General features: G+C 43.1%; 2 protein-coding genes across 2 annotated transcripts in view; both read left to right on the top strand.

Moving 5' to 3' along the window:
- The window catches only part of cecr2 (CECR2 histone acetyl-lysine reader), a 29170-nt gene extending 12818 nt beyond the window's left edge, over nucleotides 1–16352 (top strand). Inside the window, exons 2-19 of the mRNA XM_030789674.1 lie at nucleotides 3128–3222; nucleotides 4317–4500; nucleotides 5436–5563; nucleotides 5683–5766; nucleotides 5945–6003; nucleotides 6258–6418; nucleotides 8969–9055; nucleotides 9178–9331; nucleotides 9993–10122; nucleotides 10278–10315; nucleotides 10449–10540; nucleotides 10689–10815; nucleotides 11720–12099; nucleotides 12203–12349; nucleotides 12444–13194; nucleotides 13420–15256; nucleotides 16105–16169; nucleotides 16273–16352. Of these exons, the coding sequence (XP_030645534.1) occupies nucleotides 3128–3222; nucleotides 4317–4500; nucleotides 5436–5563; nucleotides 5683–5766; nucleotides 5945–6003; nucleotides 6258–6418; nucleotides 8969–9055; nucleotides 9178–9331; nucleotides 9993–10122; nucleotides 10278–10315; nucleotides 10449–10540; nucleotides 10689–10815; nucleotides 11720–12099; nucleotides 12203–12349; nucleotides 12444–13194; nucleotides 13420–15256; nucleotides 16105–16162 (4512 nt within the window). The 3' untranslated portion in view covers nucleotides 16163–16169; nucleotides 16273–16352. The remainder of the gene's footprint in view (nucleotides 1–3127; nucleotides 3223–4316; nucleotides 4501–5435; nucleotides 5564–5682; nucleotides 5767–5944; nucleotides 6004–6257; nucleotides 6419–8968; nucleotides 9056–9177; nucleotides 9332–9992; nucleotides 10123–10277; nucleotides 10316–10448; nucleotides 10541–10688; nucleotides 10816–11719; nucleotides 12100–12202; nucleotides 12350–12443; nucleotides 13195–13419; nucleotides 15257–16104; nucleotides 16170–16272) is intronic.
- A 3815-nt stretch (nucleotides 16353–20167) lies between these two features.
- On the top strand, nucleotides 20168–24691 carry ada2a (adenosine deaminase 2a). The gene is made up of 10 exons (XM_030777596.1): nucleotides 20168–20228; nucleotides 20965–21292; nucleotides 21534–21753; nucleotides 22099–22309; nucleotides 22413–22540; nucleotides 22884–22974; nucleotides 23088–23196; nucleotides 23404–23561; nucleotides 23872–24074; nucleotides 24201–24691. The coding sequence occupies exons 2-10, from the start codon at nucleotides 20986–20988 to the stop codon at nucleotides 24286–24288; spliced, it is 1515 nt and encodes a 504-aa protein (XP_030633456.1). The 5' UTR covers nucleotides 20168–20228; nucleotides 20965–20985; the 3' UTR covers nucleotides 24289–24691.
- The last annotated feature ends 198 nt before the right edge of the window (nucleotides 24692–24889 follow it).

Here is a 24889-nt window from a genome sequence, read left to right as displayed (position 1 = left end):
TTTTTTGTCTTGATTTCAAAGTGATTTTTGTTTCTAAAATGAGAATAAGTGTTAGCCAAAAACAGGCAGCCCGGGGTTCTGAGGACTTGCCATGGTAATGGAGCAGAGGGTCAAATAAAATCGACAAAGGAGTGTAGGAGGACATGCATTTGCATTTTTGCCCTCTTAGCCCTTTCTCCCTGTGTACACCCCCTCACCCCCACCCCCCATCCACCTCCTCCACAGCCACCTTCTTCCTGAAGGCCATTGGGCATCCTGGGGGGCGAGCAGTGCATGCTGGGTAGGGCGGGGCCGGTCAGCAGAGGAAAGGGGGCGGGCATTAGCTGTGGCCTTGGGCTCCTGCTGCTGCCTCCTCTCTCACGCTGTTCTTTCAGAGCACTGGAGTTTACTCTCCCATTTATTGACGCTTCATAAAGCTTCAATGGTCTGGACACAATGCCAAGCAGGAGAGGACTCAGGGGTTGAACTTGAACCTCATCTTTACCTTTCTGCCAAAAAGAGCTCCACTGAGAACCTTTGAAATCTGTCTGCATGTGTACGTTCAAACATGCCATGCACCCAGGTATACATAGCCCCTTAAGCGCTTTCTTTCTTTCTTTCTTTCTCTCTTTCTTTCTTTCTCTCTTTCTTTCTTTCTTTCTCTCTTTCTTTCTCTCTTTCTCTCTTTCTTTCTTTCTCTCTAGAATATGATTCTTGAGGAAGAGATCTGAATATAGAGAAATATGGTGTTTGAAAAAAAAAAAAAAGGTTAGTGAATTAGGTTTCTTGCATCCAAGTCTGACTGTTGTAATAACAAGGTTAACATTTACATTTATTCATTTGGCAGGCGCTTTTTTGTCCAAAGTGGTTTACTAGTCAGTGGGGTTGGATATTGTTTCAGTTTTATCGATTCCAATTCCAATTCTGCTTATCGAATTTGGTTCTTATCGAATCTCGGTTCCAGTTCCAACATTTTTTGGAGAGGGAAAAAAAGAAGAAATATTTCAAGAACAAAAGTTAGCCCAACTTTATTCTTCGGCTATAATCAGTAAACTGTCATAAATGTTTCCCTTCATTTATAAAAAAATAAATATTACCCTTTCTTATAAGGAATGATCAACAAAAACAATTACAAACCGAAACTATTTAAATAATTAATGGGGAAGAAAATTAGAATGTAACAAAATATTTAACAGACAGTTGTTATGGAAGCAGCAACAATGGAAAAGAGAGTGGATGTCTGCAACACAAAGTCAACAATCTTTCTGAAGAAAAATCATCGGGGTGCGGGGTTTTATTGTGACTGGGAGACTGCAACACATTGAACACGAAGCATTCCTTCAGATTCATGCCGTGTTGAAGTGAATGCTTCGTCATATTTAAGGTGCTTCCTCCCTCGCACGAAATATCCTCGCTGTAAGTGTTGCATTTTGCTGTGTCGTTATCTTTTTTTAGTGAAGCTAGGCCAAACTTTTGAGCATTTGCTGTGGTCAGCGATGGTCCAGGATATAAACAGAAGTGTCCTTCTCACATGCTTTGTTGACGTACTGCGTAACAAATGACGTGACATTAGGTCCACGTAGCAAGTCCAGGCAGATAATTAAAATGCTCACTGCAGTTCACTCAGGAGCACAAATGAAATATGCACAGTTAGGAACGAAGCACAGAATCGAAGTGCATGTGTCTTATCAAAGCCACGCTTCTTGGAAATTTGGAACCAGTTCCAACTTGGAGCCAGTTCTTGATACTCAACCTACTAGTCAGACAGAATACAATCCAAGCACATGGCTGTTGGAGTCGAGTATGATACAAGTGCTTCAGTGCGCTAAGTTTCAGTAGTACCAGATGCAAGTTTGAGAGCGCTGTAGGAATTATGAGAGAACATTACAGTTAGGCCTATACAGGGACCTGAAGTAGTGCTACTACTCAGGGGAGTTTACAGCAAGTGTGAGAGAGGAGGCTACTGCCCAAGAAGTGGGGTTGAAGTACTGCTAATAATTAGAGATGCCTTAAACTATATTCAGCAAAGGTGCTATAATGCAAACAATTGACTATAATCGACAAAGCAGGGATGCTACAAACAGTGATTAGTAGAGTAGTTATCTAAGCTCTCAGTGCACAATTTAAAAAAAAAAAAGTTATTTTTGCAATAGAGTGCCAAGTAGGCTATATGTCATAGAGTGTTAAGTAAGTACACATCATACAATAGAATGGCAGTAAAGAACATCTGCAAGGAAGTGCAAAATAATACATTATGGATACTACAGGGAATACTTCTGAATTCTGAAGAGCCATGTAGTAACATATCATGTACCAAGTACCTAGCGGTATCCATTAAACACCAGTCCACAGGTTGGGGGAGGTGTTCAGGTGTTCATGGAAGTCTGGAATTATTGTTTTCATTTTTAGTAAGATCAGTAACATTCTCTCTGATAAAAGATGAATTTTTCTGCCTTATGGGTGTCTTTGCATGCCATATCTGGCGTAAATTCTTTAAATGTACTGTCATTTCAGAACATTCAGGTTGCGTGGATAATGGTCGGGTAACTCCAAGAACGATATATCTGTTTAGACTGAATGTCCGTACGCTGACCCGAGAGACACTATCTGATACTGGAGTGGTCTGTTATTGTTTAAACACACGACTAACGCACATTCCTCAAGACTTTATTTTGTATAGATGAAATACCAACACAGTTATACAGCACTCAGTGAATGCAGAGGTGTTGGGAACACTTTTTTTTTCTCCACAAACATGCCAGCTCCCCTCCCCTAATGTTCTCCTTGATTGTTGTCCCATGTGTGTAACGCTGAGTGCTAATTCTACCTTTGTACGCTTCCCCCCTGTGGTTCGTTCATCTACCTCTACAACCCCAGTAAATGGATTTTTGTTACTGGAGGTTATAGTTCATTAAAGATGTCAAACTGGTGCTACAAGACCCTAAATCTTTTATACTACCAAGGGATCCTGGGGTTTGTAGCAGTTGTCAGTTTAAGCTTTTTGCTGAACTGTACAGAATTATACCTATAAAAAAAAAGTTCACCTTGGCCATTAAAGCTGATATTTTCTCATAAATTGGTAAAAGCGGTCTCTTGTAAAATTCAATACTGCTGAAATGGTTGATCCTTTTTTCCTGCTCTTTGTTAGGAGTTGGAGCAAGCACTACTGAAACAGGACCGTGACTTCCTGGCGGAACTACTCTCCTCTTTACTCCAGGGATGCTACCAGCGCAGAGATATCACGTAAGTGTTCTCAGTAACCAGCACAACTCATCGCATTCCAAATGTGTACTACTCCATCTGAGTACTCTGGGTTATTGCAAGTAGAGGTGTGGGTTTCAGTGGCTTGTTTTAGTTTCTCAGACCTCATACCTGTTCTTCAAGCCTGTGGTTTGGACTTGCCTCTGACTCAGTGTAGATTTGTGTGGCTTAACTGTCAAGTGACTGTTTCCCAGTGGTGGAGTTTTTTGGGCACAGAGATGATGGGGGGGGGGGGGGGTTGTCAGGCCAGCGGTTATTAATACTATAGGGGGGAGCTAGGCCTGCTTTGCCTACGAAGGGATGTGTGTGTTTACGTTTGACTCAGTTCAGAGTTTAATGGCCCTGGCTGTAGGGGAGTTCCTTCTCTCTCTCTCTCTCTCTCTCTCTCTTTGCCCCATCCTGGGCAGCTGTCAGCCCTGTGACCGGAACGAGTTTTTGCGCTCAGGCGGGGAGGGCAGCAACAAGATGATGGACTTTATTGGATTGGACAGCCACTGGCATCCCGGGGGCGGTGACGGGGTTTTGGCCTTTCACAGAACTGCCCTTTTCAACCACGCGCGTTAAACGCCCTTTTGGAGGAGGGGCACAGAGAAGGGCGGGGGTGGGGGGAGAGAGAGAGAGAGAGATGGAGAAGTGGAGGGCCTGCAGCTGTGTGAAAGTGCATTCTGCTCTTTCAAGATAAGCCTGTTCTTTTTATTTCCCCTCCTTTTTTATTCCTCCCTTTCTTCTCTCTTGTTGCCTCTGTGCTTTAAATCCGTGTTTCTTTTCATCTGAGCAGGAACCAACAGATCTTCCAAATGTTAGATTAGTCAAATTGGACTTACTCAGAACCAGTGTGTTTTTATTAAGTGTAGAATGAAACAGTATCAGATCTTAAACAGGAACACCTGAGGCATAGTCATATGTGTAACTGTGAGGTAACGGTTGTGCTTACATTGCATTGCACCATAATGTGTCCCAAGCAATAACACTGAGCTTTGTTTCAGTGGAAGGTTTGTTCAATTTTTAGAGTGATTGTCTACTCCTGTTATTTAGGTCATTCAGATTTTCTTTCTGACTGTGCCTTCTCCTCCCAGGCCTCAGACCTTCAGCAGCTACCTGGAGGACATCATCAATTACCGCTGGGAGCTGGAGGAGGGCAAGCCCAACCCTCTTCACCAGGGCCCCTTCCAGGAGCTGCCTCCACGCACACAAGTGGAACTCCTGCACAGGCTGTGTGACTATCGTTTGGATGCAGCTGACGTCTTCGACCTGCTCAAGGTAATCCTGTCTGAGGACAACGTTTGTTCAGACCTGAAGTTTTCCTGTCGTCATAGCAACCTTTTTGACCTCGCCATGCATTATTGTTAATAATATCAATGTGATTTTTTTAATTATGTTACAAAGAGCACCATGTTTCTTTGCTGGGTTATGGGGTTGTGTTCGTATACCAAGTGAAAGATTGTCCTCCTAAGGCAGTGGTGGTGTTTAGGGCCATGTAGTGGATGTCAAACACGCAGAATGGTTGTGAGACAGGAAAAAGTTTATTCTGATTGAAGAGAGGTCTACAGCTTAGATTCAGACAACTCATCATGCCACTAGTCTTCAGACCAAAAAAAAAAAAAGAACTTCAGGTGAAACCTCCTGTGCCCAAGGACAAGAGGGAGAAAATAACAACAATAAAAACAAAACAATAACACAAAACAAAATGGCTGAACAAACCCAAACCAACCAAAATAGAGCTCCATGTGGTCTCTACCCCATCTGCTGCTATAAGGTGCATTGCCCTTGGCGTGAGCGTCAGATGTGGCAGTCAAGGTTTTTTATTTTTGGTTTTTTTTCTTTTCCCCCTCTCTCCTGTCAGTCGGGCAGGTGTGTACTTGCAGGAGAAGCAGATGTAGAGTCATCACGTTAAGACGCTCTTCAAGTCAGAGCGTGGACGGCAGTTGCCGACTTTACATGTGTCAGGGGAAGTCTGTGCTAGCCCCCCATGCTTCTGGAAACGGGTGTTGTGCAAGAGGGTTGCGTTTGGGATTGTGACTGGACAGGTTCCATGTAAAAAGCAGTACAATTAAAACGAAAAAAAAGGGTAGGCTGTTGAGCATTTAGGTGAAAAAAAACAGTCGATAGCAAGTCTTGTGGAATGGAACCAAGCTGATATTTATTTCTAGTATTTTTGTCTAACAAAGTTATTTATTTTTGATTTTTGATCTAAGGGACTGGATGCCGATAGTTTGCGGGTGGAGCCGCTGGGGCAGGATGGGAACGGAGCTCTTTACTGGTACTTTTATGGTACGCGGATGTACAAGGAGGAGCCCATCAGGAAAAAGACCACAGAAGTCAGGTATGAATGAGAGAGCAGATTACAGAACCCAATCACAGGGACAGCCACAGCTAATTTACAGTAATGAGAAAATGGACAAATGGTGTACACTCATAGACTGTATGCATTTGCGTGTTTAGTGACACCACTGAGAGTAAAGTACCTGAGAAAAGGAGGAGAGGGAGGCCACCGAAAAAGAAGAAACTGGATGAGAGTCCACCAAGGTAAGACTTTTCGGACTTTTCTGAACAATGACATTTGAGTGTTCCAATGTAAAATATCTCCTGACATACTTTATTTCTCAAGCAGGACTCCGTCATAGAGTTTTATTTTCTGTACTTTTCTGTGGTTGTGTATGCTTGCTAATGGAACAGCGATTGTGTGTTTGTTTGATTCCTCCAGTGAGGCTGAGACTATGAAAACAGAAGACAATGGGTTAGAAGACCAACTCTCAATCAAAAGTAAGCATCCTGACCTTTGTCCTCTCTTCAGAACTGGCCTCACTAATGACACTGGGTTATTGTCACTAAGTTGCCCCAGTATTGACACTAATCTTATCGTTGTGGTTGTATTATAGCCAAAAGTTCAGTTCTTTTAGCAGTGGTTACATTGTGGACAGTGTGTGATTTATTGACCTTGGTATGAGTGCAATGTGACTGATGTGTGAAGCGTTTGGGGCTGTTTGCTGACGTTTCTCTGTAACATGATCCATCAGGGCCAGAGCATGGGGCCTGGTCACTTGTCTGTGACACGGAGGAGCAGTGGGCCAACTTGGCCGACAGCATTAAAGACAAGACCACCCCGCAAGATCGTCACCTCTACCGCATCATCAGCCAGAACTTCCTGCCTGAGATCAGAAGCATGATCGAACACAAGGTCAGGAATCCTTGCATTATGCTTCTCTCCCTCTCTTTATCTCTCTCACCTTCTGTCTCTGACACTCCCTCTGAATGCCCGCTTTCGCTCGGTTTTTAACTCTATCTCTCTGTCTTGATCCCTTTCTAACTCTGCCTCTATGACTCTCTCTCTCTCACTTACTTTCTTTCTCTGTCTGTCTCTCTTTCTTGAACTCTCTTTCTTACTTTCGCTCTCTCTCTCCTCCTTTCTCTGTCTGTCTCAAACTCAAACTCTAACTCTCTCTCTCTCTCTCTCTCTCTCTCTCTCTCTCTAAAACTTTCCGTGTTTGTCTGTTTCTCTATGTCTCCATGTTTCTGAAAAATACACCCTGTAGATGTCATTATGAGTGGCCTAAAGCTGTAAATCGTCCAATTCTCAGAACCGTACACTACAAACATGATTACAGACATAACAAAGTTCATTTTGGCTTTGTTTTTTTCTTTACCATGAAATTAACACTAGGGTCCTTCACTATAATATGATCCGTACCACGCTACTCTTCATCCCAGGCCACCAGTCAGTTTGACAATTGACTTGTAGTTCTTACTAGCACTGTAGCCACAATTCAGATATCTCTAAATATTTGAATTATTTTAACTTTTCTTTTTCATGTGTGTATTTGTTCGTATTTGCAACACTGCTTTATCTGTAATTGCAACACTTTTTTTGTTTCATTCCCCTATGTTTGGCATTTTCCATTTTTAGTTTTAAAAAGCTGCTGTAGGTCATCCCTGCCCCCCCCTCCCTTTTTAAGTAACTGTAGGTGTAAAGAGCCAAACTGGTCTCTACTTGTTTAGAACATTTAAGTCTCCTGGTACCCAGAGGGAGCCCTATGGCTCTACAGGGTCTACTTCCATGGACATTGTCAGACTTACTGAAACTATTAGACTCCTTTTAATCTGTCGTTTAAGATTAGATTAAGTATGCCTAGCCTGATACCTTGAAACTATGACTGACTAAACTGTTCTTGCCTCTGACTTTTCAGGCAAATCTCTTCGTGTTACCATTCCAACTAATTGTTGGAATTTGCATGTAAGGAATTAAGATTAAACTCCACTGTAGGTCCTGTAAAGAAAAACCCAGTGGAGATGATATATGGTTGTGTAACTGAGGTCGATAAGCAGAAGCAGCTGCTTGTTAATTCAGTGGGAGGCTATGGTTAAACAGGTGATCTGATGTTAATTCAGTGGGAGGCTATGGTTAAACAGGTGATCTGATGTTAATTCAGTGGGAGGCTATGGTTAAACAGGTGATCTGATTGTGAGATGAGAGTGGTTGTTGTCAAAGCACATAGGAGAAACATTCCCCCAAGCCTGTTACAAAAACTGTTTGTGGGTGTGGTTGTGTGTGTGTGTGTGTGTGTGGTGTTGTTGGTGTTGGTGTTGTTGTTGTCATTGTTGTTAAATCGTACATATCACTTTCCGTATTACTTGTCACTTCTTTAGTGTGTCGATAGAAAGCCCAGGAATCATTTATTTGGTGGTGGAGGTAATTGTTGGGAGTTTGATTGGCTGGTCCTATGGCTAATTGAGACCTCTTAGACTGTCCTGTTTCCATAGTGACCCATCCCTCTGAGCTTGTCTCAATGTGCTGTCTCTCTATAAGAAGACTGAGAGGCTAATCTATTCCTTACCATTTGCTTACCAGCGTTGCATTTCACCATACACTTGTCTTATTTTAGGCTTGATGTGGGTAATATATATACAGCTGAAACGCCTGTTTGTCTCAGCTGGCCAGCTCATGCTCTCATTCACAACCTTGATGCAATGGCTTGTGATGCAGATTGGGCCTCCTTTCAGCAGCCATACACTCACACAAGCACTCCTGTCACAGCCAATTCATCCAGCCCTGACAGGAGGCAGGCTCTCACCTTGAGGCAGGCTGGAGCCTCTTGATTGACGGCCTGCGGCACTGCGGGTTTTGTGACCTCTTAAGTGGCAACACCAGAGGCAGTCCATCTTCTTGTGTGGGATTAAGTGTTGTGGATAATGCACCGAGCGTAAGAGCCTCTCTGAATACACCACAGCAGAAACAGGGGAAGGGGGCCATGGCTGTTTTATCACGTTAACTTTGATAAGCCCTGGTCACTATAAGCAGCGGAAGCCGTCACTCCAACAGGGCTAAACTTGGCTTTCTCCTGATTTCTACTGGCTGAGCCCCATCTACCTACAAAACCCAAAGCCTGAGCTAGATAATCCATGCTGGACCATATTGATGCATTGTTCTCTTCCTGCAGATAATGCTATGTCTAAGAATGCGTGCACTCAGTACCAGAGAGTATGTAGAAATATCTGCTATAACCACAGCAAATTCAGCCTTGATTTCTCTTACATTCAGATAGATGCACAATTTATGTTTGGTTTGGTTTGATGGACGTAGTTGCAACCCCATAAGTCTGAAGTGGAATCGTGACGTAATGACTGAGTGAGAAGCTGAAAGGGGGTGTGTGTGTGTTCGTATGTGTGTGTGTGTGTGTCAGAGAGAGACTGGACCATTTGGGAGTAAATTGGTTCCATGTTTTCTCCTCAGGAGAAAGAGCAGAGGCAGAAACTGTTGAACCCTCCGGTACGCAGTTCACACCGCCTCTCTGAGAAGCAAAACAACAAGGAGGAGGAGGTGAGTTTGATACTCGTGTTCACAAAGAGAAGGCAGTCAAGATAACCTTTGCCAGTGTTATCTGGAGAAGGTATGGAACCAAGCCTTGATTTGCCTGTAATGTTTGTTGGGTGTATCAGGAGACCCTGAAGGCCATCGCTGAGGTGGAGAAACAGAAACAGAGGGATGAAGAGAAGGACAGACAGGCTCTGCTTGCGGAGCAACGTAAAGAAGAGGAGAGAATGCTCCAGGAGGAACGCGAACACGAGGAGCTGGAGAGAGTCAAAGCTGTCGAGGGTGAGTGGCTCTTTTGGACTGGTGTGTTGTCTGGAGAACACTGCCTCTCCCAAGCTAGATCAAATGTGCACTCAAGCATCTGTTCTGCAGCATGTGAAGGTGTGAAAGGGGAAACTTCATTTTTCTTTTTATTTTTTTAACTCGAGGCAAATGCAGTTATCAAAGATCTGACTGGGGAAGAGGGGACTTGTAACTCTCAGTCTTGTTCATCACTCCGCTCCCTGATGTCATCTGTCAAGGGTTAATTAACTTCTGATTGTGCCTTGCTGATGGCACCTCATTAATGTATTATGAATGAAGATCTGGGCTGCATTGGTCTCCAGTGGATTCTTCCTCAAACATCTTTAATCCTCACAGCAGGACGTGCTAGTCAGAAGCTTTAATGTCAGCGCAGTAAAGCAATGCGGGCTTTATTATCTCTGTGCTCTTTTGATCAGCTGTGCTTTCCAAAAGCTGGTCGATGAAATCACTCATTTGACTCATCTTTTTTCAATCTCTCTTTTTTTTTTTTTTTTGCCCCACTCCTTATTGACGCAGCTAGCAGCAGGCGGTCAAGTCAGTAACAGGTGCTCTTGAGAGCTGTAATGAAAGGCTTAAAAGACCAACCTTCCCTACTCTCATCTTTCATTTACATGCGTGTGTTTATGTTCGTGCTTCTCAGAGCGTGCCCGACGGAGGCAGCAGCGCGAGGAGAAGGCCTGGTTACTCTCCCAGGGGAAAGCCCTACCCCCTGAGTTGCTTCATCTGGAACCCCACTCACCCATCCGACGAGCCCGCAGGATCAAGGAGTTGTGAGTGTGCTTCCTCTCTCATGTTCGGACCTCTGACAAATGTGTACTAGGATGTGGTTTTTAGAGATTTTACATATTCGAAGTCATCCTCGCTGCACTCATGCTTGCTGCATTCAAATAGACAAGTGCTGATCTCCAAAGTGCTCTCGTTTCAGCTACGAAATTGATGATGACTACATTGCCTTGTACAAAGGTGAGCAAAGACTCCTATGAGTATCATAACTGAAAAATACAGTTTACTTTTCTTTTAAGGTTTAATTTTTTTTATCATTAATCAGCCAAATTGTTGTCTTCCATCTTTCTGAAATGAGTGCCTCTCTCCTTAGTCTTAGAAGCTCTCAAGTCTCATAAAGATGCCTGGCCATTCATGGAGCCTGTGGATGAGTCCTATGCCCCTAATTACCATGAGATCATCCAGGTTAGTCCCTCTGAAAGTCCAACACGAGTCACGTGTCATTAATATTTTTAACATTACAGATTAACATTAACATGTTCATCGAAACATTTTTGATTGGATTGAACTGGATTGGATTCACTTAGAATAATGTGTCTGTTGGTTCTTCCAGACTCCAATGGATCTATCCACGATCGAGAGGAAGCTGAACAATGGAGAATACCTAGCCAAGGACGAGTTTATCGCAGATGTGAAGCTCATGTTTGAGAACTGCCTTGAGTACAATGGAGAGGAAAGCGGTAAATATATCAGTCAAAACTTTTTGCAGTGAAATCCAAAGATTGTTAATATGCTAAAAAAAAAACAAATCAAAGGTTCCTCAAAAACCAGGAGTAATCTTAATTCAAGACAAACTTACCTTTAATTTCTTCTTGATTTTCATGATTTTTTTTTTCTCCCCACAATCTGGAATACCCAGTTACCTTTGATCTTGTAAGTTTGCAGCTCACATGACACAAATAAAAGTTAAGGAAACTGAGGCAAGCCTGATGCTTCCTCTGATGTCTATGAGGCCAAGTACAGCACTTTTTCAGTCTATAAATTGCATAGCATTATCAACATAGCACTCTTCTCCAGCCTTGCTATTTGCTCCACACACATCTACATGAGCTGCTGACTGACAATTAGAGTAACAATGGCCAGCACACCTGCCTGAGGGATTATGATCACAACTGAGTCCCTTTGGACCCTTGGTCCAAACTGCAAATCTTGCATGTGAAATAGAGCAAGGGTCTAACAGTTATGCAGATGGTGAGTTGGCCTTGGTTCATGTAGTACTGGTGAGTCAGAGTGCATGGTGAATAGAGAGCAGGCCCTGGTTGTGGTAGACGTCTGTGGGCCAAGGGCCACGCTGTGGCTGTCTGACAGTGATTAATGGGGAGTGATTGAGCTGCCCTCCAGTGTCCCACATCCTGCAGGGCAGAAGAGACATTCCAGCTCCCAAGCCCCCCTATCTGGAGCCATCCATCTGTTGGAATGCGCTCTCCCCGGGGAGGGGTGGGTGAGATCGAAGGTCAGCTCTGGCCCTGTGGTCTGGTTGGTGCTCTGGCCCTAGAGAGTGTTTTTCTGAGCCTGACATGCAAATGAAATTTGTATATTTGACAGTCTGCAAGAATGGGCTGCTTTTCTTTCTGCTTTCCTCAGAGTACACAGTAATGGCTGAATCCCTGGAGCGCTGCTTCAGCAGAGCGCTTTTGAAACATTTCCCCTCCGAGGACGGAGACACGGACGAGGAATTTCACGTGAGGAGCGATGACCGAGAGCGCAAGGAGAAGAAGAAAAGCAAGAACTACAAACAGTCGGGGCCTGAAAGTCTGATCAGAGCAGCAGAGCAGGTCCAGAAACGCAAAAGTCAAAACACTGGTAATGGAAGTAGCCCTCCCAAAGAAGACAGGTACAAATCTGCGCCTCTACCACCCTCTTCACACTGGGCCAACGGACCTTCACACCCTCAGAATGTCCACTCAGGCCAGCCTCATCCTGGAAAAGACATGCGACCTGGCCTGTATCACTCTGCACAACAGGCAAGCCACCAGCCTTCATTTTAATGTTGAATATCTGCAGTAATTGTCCTTGGTGCATGTTCTTACTTTGTACAATAAACCTGTTGTTAATCTGATACTCCAGCGGCCTGTAGGCCAACCTGGTCCACCCATGTATCCACCTAGAATGATGATGGATCCTCGATTTCCATACCCCGGACAGAGACCACTCATGCCAAGACCCCCAGGGGAATATGGCCCTCAGCGCATGCACCCTAATTTCAACATGCAGGTAATGTTTTTCATGTCTTTTGGAGTGACTCTTCTTTTTTCATGTTCTAAATATTGTGTATTTCAAATGACATTAAACTCGTTTTGTCCAACAGGGCCCTTACATTGATGGTCAGCATCTGGGCCCCAGATACCCAATGGGACCTGAGTCTCGGCCGCTTCAACCACAGCATCAGCAGCATCCGTACATGGGGCCCACTCATGGCCCTTCCCTGGGCCCAAGACCTGTGGCCCTGCAGTCTGGTGGCCTCTGCACCCCACCAGGTGCGGAAGGTAATATGTATCCTTCCCGCCAAGGCCCTGGCGGTCAGCCCACCCATGGTATGGGGAGTAGATACCCAGGGCCTTGTGTTCCACCTCAGCACAACACATTTACTCCCTTCTGCCCTCCTGGTATGAGGATGCCAAACATGTGGTCAGGCATGAACCATCCAAACCAGCCCCAGCCCAGTGGGTCCATGATGCCAGACCAGAATGTGGGGAACCTGCATTCATATAACCACAGCATGGTGCGTCCCACACACCACACAGGGTATCCCTCTGTGAATGGCCAATACAGGATGCCCGCTCCTTCAGTCAGCTCTCCTGGACCTGCTGGAAACCGACCACCCGTGCCGCCTCAAGATTCACGCCCACATCTGTCATCCATGCTGGACAGCCCAGAAATGATTGCCCTACAGCAGTTGTCTGCCTCCTCTCGCCAGCATAGCACCAATCTCCAGCCTACTTCTCAGAGTGCTGCCAATCCTCCCGCTCAGGCTTCTGCAACTGAAGTCCAGTGTCCTCCTAGAGACAGTGCAGCAGATGGAAAGGCCTCCCAGCAACCTGCTGAACTGCTTCACAAAGGTAAGAGAGGCCCCTGTAGAACCTTTTTTAAACATTTTTACATGTCTCAGAAAATTTTGCCGTATGAATTTTGGTGTTACAACCACTGTAAGAAGATTGTGGGTGCAGATTGTGAGAAAAGGAGGAAAAGTTCTTTTTGTCAGTTGTTTGACAGAATTGTTAAAGTGTCACTCTACAGTTTTCATAACTGACACACTTCTTTTGTGACATTTTTTTCCTTGGCAGGGATGATGTCAGAGCCCAAATTAACAAATAAACAGACAACACAGGTAGTAACTGGCACAGCTGTGTCAGATTGTCCTCCGCACCTTGACCCAGCAGAACAACCCAACCAGCCAAAGGGATCCAGGGACTCGCCAAACACAGGGAGATGCAATCAGACAGAAGACAATGCTGGACAAACTCTCAATCAAAAAACAGCCCAAAACACCATCCAGGATGTGTCTCAAAATTCCCCTCCAAAATACTCTCCGAATGTATCTGAACAGTTCCTCCAGACTTCCCCTCAGCAAACACCTCCGAATGCCCACCAAAAGTCTCAGGTTGCACCTCAACAAGCAACCCTTGGTGTTCATCAGTTACCTCAAAATGTACCTCAAAAAATGCCTCCTAATTTACAGCAAACACTTCAGAATGTCCCCCAACAAATGCCCCAGAGTGTCCCTCCCCAGATGACTCAAAATGTTCCTCAACAGTTACCCCATGGTGGATCCCCACAGTACTCCCAGAATGGAGCACTGCAGATGCCCCGCAGTGCCTCTCACCGAGGCTTACAGCCAGGTCCTTCACATGGCATGCCACAGATAGGACTTCAGGGCGCCCAGTCTGGTGCTCAACAGCCTGCCCCTCTTACGGCCCTTCCTCCAAGCCACCCTGTATCCCAGCTGGTCGCACAGCCAAGTCCAGCCGATCATGGAGATCAGAGGCCCAGTGAACCAACAAAAAGGAAGGAATCTGGAGGTGCCTCTGGACCTTCAGAAAATGCCAATATTGGCACAAAGTCTAGTTCGTCTAACAGCCTGTACAAAATGCAGCCCTTTAGCCCAGGTCCGCAAACACAACTTGGTAGCCAGAACAGACAGGGACCAGCGCCTCCCCACGGTCAAGCACCACCTGCTCACTCTCAGGCTCATGAGAATAACAACATGGTTCAGTACAGCATGAGTGGCCCAACAAATCCAAGCTATGGCCAAAACATGGGTAGACCAATGCCTCCTTCGAATCGCCAGAATTACCCAAACCATGCTCCTCCTCAGACTATGAGCACACACCAGAATCCTGCTCACTATCCTCCTTACCCTCAGCAAGGTCCGTACGCATACCGCATGCCGTCACAGCATCCTCAAAGCCATGGTAGCATGTACCCCCAATATCAGCAGCAACACTACCACCCACAACAACAGGGAAGCAGCAGGCCTGGCTTCCCTCCAGAGGAGTGGCCCAGACCTCAGTACCAGCCTTATCCCATACCACCCGCTTCCTACGCACCATCATCAAGTGCTAATGTGAACGGCCGACAGAAAGACAGTGCTATGTCTCCAGTGGGATCCGAGGGCTCGGGCAGTGGCATAATGTCTCCAAGCCCACTGCCTGACGGAGCCCGTAGCGGTGCTGTGGAAAATCTTGAAGTGGGCAGTCCAACCAAGCATGCCAGAACAGAGGAGAGCTCGGAGCGACCGGAGAGCCCCAAAGACATCCTGGACTTGGACAGCCACAACGCTGCAGCGCGACACCGAGGTGTACCCCGACCGCCGCAGCAACATAACTTCCTGTATGACCCTCGCGCAGTGCATCCTGGCATGCAGCAGGGTGGTGTTCCTCCACCCCACATGATGCCCCGCGGCCCTTACTCCCCACACCAGTATCCGAGTGGACACTATGCCCCTCAGCGCCCCCATCCCCACCCACACCTGATGGAGGCCTTGCAGCGGCCTCAGCATCTACCCTTTAGTCCAGGTCAAAAGCGAATGGCAGTGTACAGTCACCCCCACACTGGAGGTCATTTCCAAGGAATGATGGTCCCACAGAGAGGCATTGTTCCTGAACACTTACTTCTTGCTGGGTAAGAGAATGTGTGCCTTCCATTTATTTTGTGATTATGTAACAGTATGATTCAGAAATGGTTGGCTAGTTAGTCAAATACTGTGGATGTGTAGTGATGACAAAAAAACAAAATGTTTAAACCAAAGCCTCAAAACTATTCAACATTAGATCCTTAAGCAATTTGTATCTTTTTGATTATTTGCATGTCTTTAAGGCTTCTTGACTAATGTGCAGTCTGAAACACGTTTTTCCTTTACATGGTTTCAGAACTGTGTGTTTAGGATACAATGTTCAGTTATTTCTAGTTATTCATGCATGCCATGACAAATTAGTTTGTTGCCCTTGATTTATACCTCTAAAATCCTTTAAAGAGCAACTTAAACAGGAAGTTCACCAAAATGTCAAGAGTGAGCTTCTCCATTATACAGTTTTTTTCGAAGTGTGTGTGTGTGTGTTTTTTTTTCTTTGTTTACTCACTTCAGCCTAGTTTCTAGTGCACCATTTAGTTCACAGTTGCATAAAAATATGAAATACCCTTGGCCACAAGTGTTTTGACATCAGGATTATTTCCACTCAGCTGAGATTTACCTCAAAGAGTGAGCAAGTCGTGGTAATAAGAAGCCCTGTTTTAAACAAAGAAAAAAATCAGTCTGTAAATTAGCCGACAGACTATGAGCATTGATTTGCCAAACTGTTCTTCATCAGGGGCTATAGGAAATGGACTATACTTGAAATGATGGGTCTTTTAGTGAACTTGATTTTTAGATCTCATTACCTTCTGATATCAGATGTTCTCCATTGTAAAGCTCAGTTGATTTTTTAAACATTTTTCACTTATGTGACTTTTTTTCTTTTTTGTTTGATTAGGCAACAGATGATGGGCACAGCATCTCCTAGTGGTCCTAGTAGTAAGCAAGGGGTCTGAAATCTGAGTGAGTGACTTTTCATTGTGGAAATTCAGAAAACCATTTGCACCTCTCACAAAAACGTTTTAATTGATTTGTTTGACTTACTCAGGGCTTCTCTGTGTTACAGGTAAAGAAAAAATCCAGCAAGTATGAGCAAAGCCCTGCCTATGTCTCCATATTAGAAAAATCTGCCTTTTCTTGGCATGGTTGACTTACAGCTGTGTTAATATGACGGTGAAACCAAGAGTTCACAGAGTTTTACGTTTGCTCAGTGGATGGCGCTGATCTTCTCTGTCCATGGATTGGATGCCACCCTTTGGCAAAAGCAGTGGATGGACCTGGGTACACTGAGTCAGAGCTGAGCTCTAATAGGCTGGAGACTCATTTTTTCTCTAGGACTCACAGAACAAAAGAGAAATATCTTTTGTCCTCCTCACTGATAGAATGCTGTTTTATGAATGTCTTTTTCTTTTTTTTTTTTTTTTTGAGCCAATTCACTGAAACCCCTGCACCACAGTCAAGACTAGATGTCTGTTTACTCTCTCTGTACCAGCCAAGTCTCCTTTTGATGGCTGTTGGTCGACCAAGTAGTTGTGCCATGGTGGCTATGTGTGGTTGTCATAAACTTTAAAACACTGCCTACTCTGTTGTCAAACTCTGTGTTAACGACTACCTTTTGTTGGCGACACCCAGACTCACTGGCAGGGTCAGCAAAGAAGAATAAATAGGCTAATGGACACTGCCCAGAATCAGAGAGAGGTCCTATACTGACTGGGTGTCCCTTTCCAAAGTTTAACTCAGGTGAACAAAAAAACAAGAAAGGAAAAAAAAAAAGAGAAAAGAAAAACAAACAAATAAAAGAAGGTACTTTGAAAACTTGTTCAAGATGGTTTCTGGAGTCCAGTAGGACACAGCAAGACTTCTCGCTGCCTTTTTGCATTGGGTTTTTTTTTTTTTTTTTTGCTGTTGTTGTTGAATGTATTGTATATGTGTGAATGATTTAGAAGTAGAACAGCACAAGCTGGGGGTCGTGGGGAGATGGAGGTCCTGTGTGGATAAGGACATAGAGGAGGAATATCAGTCCCATCTTGAGACTAACCCGGTCAGGATTGTTCTCGTATACAGACGAACTCGTCCACGTCAACTTTAACTGAGACGCTGTCACTCCACTAGGTCGTTAGGTTTTGGTGTGGTTATTTTTTATGCATCTTTCAAGTGCTGCCTTCTCTATAAGAATGTCTCTCATTTGGTAGACTTGCAGGGGAGCTCAGCTGCTCCATTTCTTATGCACTAGAGATCTTTTAGTCTTTAAATACTGGAATTAGTGGCCTTGGGTTTTAGTCAGTGCTTGTTATTATGTATATATATATATATATGAATATATCTAACGAGTCCTTGTTTTGAACGCCCTCCCTGTCTATGAGCTGTGATGCATGGATATTGTCCCCTCTTGTTTTTAAATGCATATAATGAAAAATGCATCACGGAGGTTTCTGGAGGTTTCTATCTCATTTTCTCGATCAATAAGTTTTCTTTTGAAGCGTTGCATTCCACAAGGTTTTTTTTTGTTTGTTTGTTTTGTTTTATATTTTGTCCTTGTTTTTTGTTGTTGCTCTTGTTGTCATTTTTGTGTTGGGAATTTCATTTGAAACTGTAGCGCCTCATTTTTTTTAGTGTATGTGTTGTGCGTAATGTTGTGATGTTGATACATGTACACGGAGATGGAAAAGTAGGGTTTTTTTTATCATTGTTGTTTTTGTTTTGTTTTTTGAAGTACGTGTTTTCTTCCTTCTAACTTAAGTGAGATATACAAATCCTCAGGATGTTGTGGTTTTTAATACGGGTATTCTCAAATGAATTCTTCGAAGGGGAAATTACTCATAAGGAAATATCACTGGAACTGTGATTTTTAATTAAATAACCTCAATTCATTTAAAAAGGCATTTACTGATGTCTTAACACTTTTTTAAAAAAAATCTCATTATACTGAGAGGGCAAGTGTTTAACTTGCTGCCAAGAAAATAAAATAAGTGTTAGGTGTGATGCATTGCTTTGTCAAGCTGGAATTGTTTGTATTGGTCTGGGGTTTGGTCCTTGTCCTTGGGTATTTTTTCCCTCCTTTTTTTAGGCAGTGCTCTAAAATGGAACTGCCCAGCATTTCTTTCTATTCTGTTTTTGTTTTTTGGGTATTGTTTGTTGTTGCTGCCATGAAGTGACAATGCAACTCGTGATTAGTGTATTCACGTGAAAGCCGAAAACAGGAGGGCATTTAAACCTCACATCCTTATCCGTCTTTTAGGAAACAGGCCTCTAAGAGCATTCTAAAACAGGACACTCGTTGATACAGACATGGCAGCAGGTGAATCTACCTCATTGAAGAAGAGTTTATTTGCATTCCCTCCTCTGCTCGCACCTTACACAAACCGTCACTAACCTTTTTTTTTTTTTGTACACTGGAATCTACACTTCGGCTGACAAACGCTCAATACATAGGCCTTTAACTGCTTCCACTTTTCTAACGAACGATTTGGTCAGTATCTGTTAACCAGTGCCATGTTTGATGAATAAACATTAGGAAAGCATGTGCGCTAGGCTAGGCAGGGGCGCTAATTTAGAATGCATGTAAAATATTACGCGAACTTTAAAATGTGGAAATGTACTGGTCCTTGATAGGGGGAACTATTGTCGACAAGGTGATCTTCTAGCACTAGTGGAACATTTGGTCGTTAAAAAGGGCTTATTCTCTATGGCATGGCTGAAGAGAGTTTTGTCTTAACACAGGTTTTGTGAAACTAGACACGTTGTCACAGTTCTGTGTTAGTGTAGAGTGTATAACAGTGAGTTTCGCTTAATAAACTCGGTGGAACATTGTAAGTAGACACGTAAACGCATTACAAATGTATTTTTTCAAAGGAGGGACGAGAGAAGAAAATACTAGCAGCTATGGGATAAACTAGATGTCCAACTATATTGTGCAAATCTTTTCCTTCTTTCTTTTTTAATTATTTTAATGGTTGTTAATATTATTAGGGAACGTTCATTTTAGCAATAGATTAAAAAAAAAACTCTCATGGCGGAAACGTCTTTGCTATCGGACGGCTGTTTATATTATGAAGGACAGCGTAGATGTAATGATCTGCGAGGTTGTCACTGATGGTGTATACAGATGTTTATGTACAGTCCATTTTAGAGCTGGGTCTTGTATCCGCCCTGCATTTCACTCCTTCGCTGTCTGCTGTCACTCAGTCGGTCTGCATTAGTGAAAACAGCTAGAAATGGTTAAATGTGAATCATATTTATTTGCTCTTTACATTTTGTACATTTTTTTACCTGTTTTAATATAAACGTGTCATTTGGGTGTTTTGTTGTTTTTTTTTTTTCATTTTTGTTTTTGTTTTGTTTCTTTCAAAGCAGTTGACATTTACCTCAGTAGCGCGACGGCATCAAAAGGACCCCCGTTTGTTTAATCTTAATGTGAAGTTTACAAGTTCTTATCTGACTGACATAGATTATTTTGGAAATGGACCGAAGTATTTTCTATACTGTACATTTCTTAGAATAAATAACTTTTCATGAATTTTGTTGCAGTCTTGCGTGTGTTTCAGATGTTTTATCATTAAAAGAAGTACTCCATACTCTGTTTTAATGTTTTGAATTTAAAGTCTGGCCTGAGTTGTGTGTCGCGGAATTACATAACATAAACTGACTTAGATGTTAAGTATGGATAAAAACAAACAAACAACAAAATAACCCACAAACAAAAAAAACCCTTAAATTCAAGTTCTCCCTGTGTAGCCTAACAGATATATGTATGGGCACCAACGCTCTGGCGCACACTAGCGTTGCAGAGTGATGTTACACCGAAGGTTCTTTGTTCTTGGAGCGTTTACCTCTGAACAGTAAACACACTACTCACCCAGTTAGCTTCGAGGGGGATGTGACGTCGTTCACTGTTTTGGGAAGTGAGTAGAGGTCTCCCAAGCAAGTGTTAAAGCGAAGTCAGATGTTTTTACTGCTAGCACTAGCTTGACATACGGAGTATACCAGCGTGGATTGCCGTATGTACAGCGCGCCTGTAAGAGGGTGAGTTGGTTTAGTTATTTCAGAATCAACACGGAGGATTTGTGTCGAAGGTTTTGAGCCCTCGATGTCCCGTGTATCCCGTGAAGAAAATTTCTATATTATGACCTATCATTTGTAGCCTATGTATAAGTCCTGTTATTCGATTATACTGAGGTCATGAGTTTCTGGTAAGCGAAACTTTTCTTACACGAGAAATTTAGCCGAAGTGTTTGTGTTCGTATCAATTAATTTCTCGTTTTGATTCAAGGGCATCTCTAAAAAAAATTAAATAAAAATAAAGCAGTCATGGACAATCACCACAATTTACCCTGGTTAAAGTCTTTCTCTCAGACTTCTGTGCCAATGTTTAATGTTTAATTAATTCAAGAACCATAAGGAAGTATCTGATTTCATTGTACTTTGCACCCAGAATGTGACCTCTTTACGTTGTCTTTTTCCCCCTAATAAGCGGTTTGTTTCATGTAATACAACAGTCAAATATCATTATGGATTTTGTTGTTATCAGGTTTAATCAGAAACTTACTGAACAGGGAGGAATAGGGAAGTGTAAACAGCTGCATTGCTTTTTGGTCAATCAGAAGAAAAATCACCTTGAATTCATTCAGTTCTGCTTTCAGGTCTGAATAGTTTCAGTCTCATGATTCAATATTAACACCACCAAGTTTATCGGTTTTATCTTTAACCTTTGAGCACTTCTCCACACCCCCCACCTTTTTTTTGTATTGTTATGGTACAGATCTGAGGCACACGTACGGTTATGAGGTCACTGGTGAGGAACAGCGTGGTGGTCTTTATGTTACTGGTGGTACTGGGATGGATACCACTTTGCAGTGGGAGGCCAGATCCCAGTCAGCGGGAGTCTCTGATGAGGGAGGAGGCTTTCCGGCGGACGGGGGGTGGAGTGCTTTTAACACAGGAGGAGCTGGATCTCAATACAAAAGTGCAAAAACTGAAGGCACAGGAGATGGTGCTACCGGAGTTTCCTCCCACCATGCATTTCTTCAAAGCCACGCCCTTTATCCAACGCAGCCCCATTTTCAGTCTGCTTAAGAGGATGCCCAAAGGTACGATAACATGCAGTTTCACAATTTTCACTATTACGTACTCCTTGCCTTTTATAATCACAGATTAGGTAAGAGAAATTTGGTAGCCATCCAGCTGTCTATGCCAATGGAAGCTCAGGCCATCCTTCAAGTTCAAAACCCACTGAATCTTCAGATGCTGGCATAATTATAAAATGTTTTTGTCGTAATGTTATTTTATAATATGCTCACATACATCATGTTCTCTGCATATTTGTTCCAGGTGCAGCCCTGCATGTCCATGATTTTTCCATGGTGGACATGGAGTGGGTGGTGAAGAACGTGACTTACAGAGAAAACTGTTATGTGTGCTTCACCGATGACCAGTCAGTGCGGTTTCTCTTCTCCTTTGGACAGCCAAAACCTCTCCCTCATTGCTCCTCGTGGTCACTACTTAAGACGCTGAGGAGCAAGATAGCCAACAGCACAGCTCTGGACAACAGGTTAAAAAAAAAAAGATCAGAGAGCTTATAACAAATAAGATCTATTTGACGACTGTCCACTTGAAATAAAGTCGATTTGTCTTGATCTGAAAAGAAATAAGGGAGACACTGTCTCAGATTTACTTGGTTTTAATCAATGGCACGAGATATTAAAAGTAGTCTAGTTAAAGGTTGTCTTTGTCAGTCAGTTTAGAAGTTTACTGGAGGTTGACTTGCTCTTTGATTACTGCCATGACCCACACCCGTTGTTTTCTGTCTCTCTCTCTCCATCTCTCTCTCTCTCTCGCTCTCTCTCTCTCTCTCCCTCTCTCTCTCTCTCTTTCTTTAATCTGTTCTCATCTCTAGTTTCATTCGTAATCTCACTCTTGTCACTAAAGACCCAGACAGTGCCTACCCAAACCAAGACATCGTGTGGAAGAAGTTTGAACAGGCCTTTCTGGTGGTCTATGGCCTGGTCACTTATGCTCCTGTGTTCAAAGATTACTTCTATGAAGCTCTGAGAGAATTCTACACAGATAACGTCATGTATATAGAAATGAGAGCATTACTACCAGAGGTATGAGAACTACATATGTGACACTAAATGCCTGACCTGCCCTAAACTTGAGGATTCATTTGACTGTTCAGGTTTTATCTGTGTTGTTTCACAACGGATTTAGACGTACGAGCTAGACGGCAGGAGAAATGACAGGGCTTGGAGTCTGCAGGCTTGTCAAGATGTTCTCAGACAGTTTATGAGAGAGCATGCAGACTTCTTTGGTGCTCGAATTATCTTCACAGTCCACAGGTGAAAATCTTGCAGAAACTTTTTTTTAGAGTAACTGGTCTTTTACGTACAGAACATCTATCTATCTGTCTATCTATCTATCTATCTATCTATCTATCTATCTATCTATCTATCTATCTATCTATCTATCTATCTATCTATCTATCTATCTATCTATCGATCTATCTATCTATCTATCTATCTGTCTATCCGTCTATCTGTCTATGTTTTACATTACATGTATTCATTTAGCAGACGCTTTTAACCAAAGCAACTTCCAAGACAGGCAGGAGACACATCAAGTCATTAAGGAGCTGTCATTACTTGTGGCAAAACCATCTCGACATCTGTGTGTTCATTTCAGAGGGATAAATGATACTGAGGCTATAAAGGCTGTGGAGGAAGCTATGAAACTACACAGAGAATTCCCAGAGATTATGGCAGGCTTTGACTTTGTGAGTTTTTTTGGGTTTTTTTTTTTTTTTTTTGCCGTGGCTGCTTTTCTCTGTAACACCAGCATGTTTCTCAGAAACATTAATCCTGTTGCTGTCCGTCTCATGACTGGCAGGTGGGTCGAGAGGACGCAGGAAGACCTCTGTGGTATTTCAGGGAGGCTCTGTCTTTGCCGGAGGAACGCGGTGTTACCTTACCGTACTTTTTTCATGCCGGTGAAACTAGTAAGAGATATTCTAGATTTTCCTGTAATCTAATAATTATTTATATTTATTCATTTATTAGTTATATTTATTAACAATCTCTGTCATGAAAATAAACAGTTGTCAGGACATTTTTGTATCATGAGAACATGCATGTTTTGCTGTTGTATAGCGCCATTCGTAAATGATTAACTTACAGTGTCTGACTAGTGTACATTGACTCTGTAGATTATGAGGGTACCGAGGTTGATCAGAATGTGCTAGATGCTCTCCTGTTCAACACTACACGTATCGGACATGGCTTCGCAATGGTTCATCACCCACTGGCCAAGGAGCTGTCCAGGAAGATGAATGTGGCAGTGGAGGTTTGCCCCATTTCCAACCAGGTAAAGGAGAATACGACTGACATTGTTGCAAAAAGTTGTAAGGCAACATTCCTGTGCTCTAGAGGTCATAAAAAACAGATCAAAATGCTTCTATAAGCTTGTACATGAAGAGTAAGTCCACTTGCTGTTCCTGGGCAGTTTTGCATACAGATGTATGTTAAGGTTTTGCTTTCCTCTTTTTTGTAGTTAGACTGAGTTTTGGGTTTGTTTTCTCTCTAGAACCAATCAGAACTGTTTTTAGTTTTTCTCTTGACTTCCTGCTGGTTTACCGGCTGCTGCGGCTGTAAAGCTCTGTTTTAAATCCATTCAGGTTCTGAAGCTGGTCTCAGATCTGCGGAACCATCCTGCAGCTGTGTTAATGTCAGAGGGCCATCCGCTGGTGATCAGTTCTGATGACCCGGCCATATTTGGGGCCTCTGGCCTCTCTTATGATTTTTATGAAGCATTTATGGCCTTTGGTGGGATGAACTCCCATTTAGGAACGCTTAAGGAATTATCCATGAACTCCATCAGGTGATTACTTATGGCATGCATTGATTATATGCTATATCACTATACTATATCAAGTAGTAATATATGTATGTGTGTGTGTTTGGAGTAAAAACACTGCCTTTGACACTGTCTTCTCTCTCATTATAGGTACAGCTCCTTGTCCCCTGAGATGAAGGAGAAAGCCTTCGCTATTTGGCAGAAGAAATGGGACAAGTTTGTCTCTGAAAGCTTATAAAAAGATGAGAAGAGAGCAGACTACAAGATAAACGCACCACATTGAGTAATCTAAACTGGTTTAAATGTATAGGTAGCCAAAGGTGACTGCACTAATTATATGGCACAACTGTTATTAGCAAGGGCTTGGACTACTAAGGCTTCACAGAGTGCTATAAAGAGATGCCCATCTCAATGTCTCCATTTTAAGTGTGGAATCTGCCCTCTACTGGACAAGGTGTGAGTTGAACTCTCCCCGTGTCAGTCAAGTCTGTTCCTCTGCCCACAACAAAATGGAGGCCTCAGATACTTGACTTTAGATTGCTGCATAGAATCAGATGCATACAACTGTGCATGCATGTGTCAATTAAGTACTCAAACATAGACTCGCTTCTGTGTTTACAAACTTGTTTACTGAGATAGGGTTCTTTAACTGAAGGCTTCTTATGACTTGTGATCTAATTTGCTGGCTTCCTGTGTGAAACAAGATAAACAAATTAAGTGTGGAGCTTGGTAGCAGTATCCAAGACAATGTCACAATGTTTTAAGCGCTCTAAAACGGGTATACTGTGAGGGCACTTTGTAAGTCTAGTTAAATGATGTCATGAGGAATACTCTGTATG

Source organism: Chanos chanos, chromosome 1 (assembly GCF_902362185.1).
Source record: "Chanos chanos chromosome 1, fChaCha1.1, whole genome shotgun sequence".
Lineage (NCBI taxonomy): Eukaryota > Metazoa > Chordata > Actinopteri > Gonorynchiformes > Chanidae > Chanos > Chanos chanos.
The sequence above is the reverse complement of the archived record's forward strand: the minus strand, read 5'-3'. Positions and strand labels throughout refer to the sequence as shown.

Excerpts from the sequence above, each read along its gene's own strand:
- ada2a (XM_030777596.1), top strand. The coding sequence starts at position 20,986 with ATGAGGTCACTGGTGAGGAACAGCGTGGTGGTCTTTATGTTACTGGTG. Across the intron at positions 22,310-22,412 it reads TGAGAGCATTACTACCAGAG|ACGTACGAGCTAGACGGCAG; the intron begins GTATGAGAACTA and ends CAACGGATTTAG. Across the intron at positions 22,541-22,883 it reads ATTATCTTCACAGTCCACAG|AGGGATAAATGATACTGAGG; the intron begins GTGAAAATCTTG and ends TGTTCATTTCAG.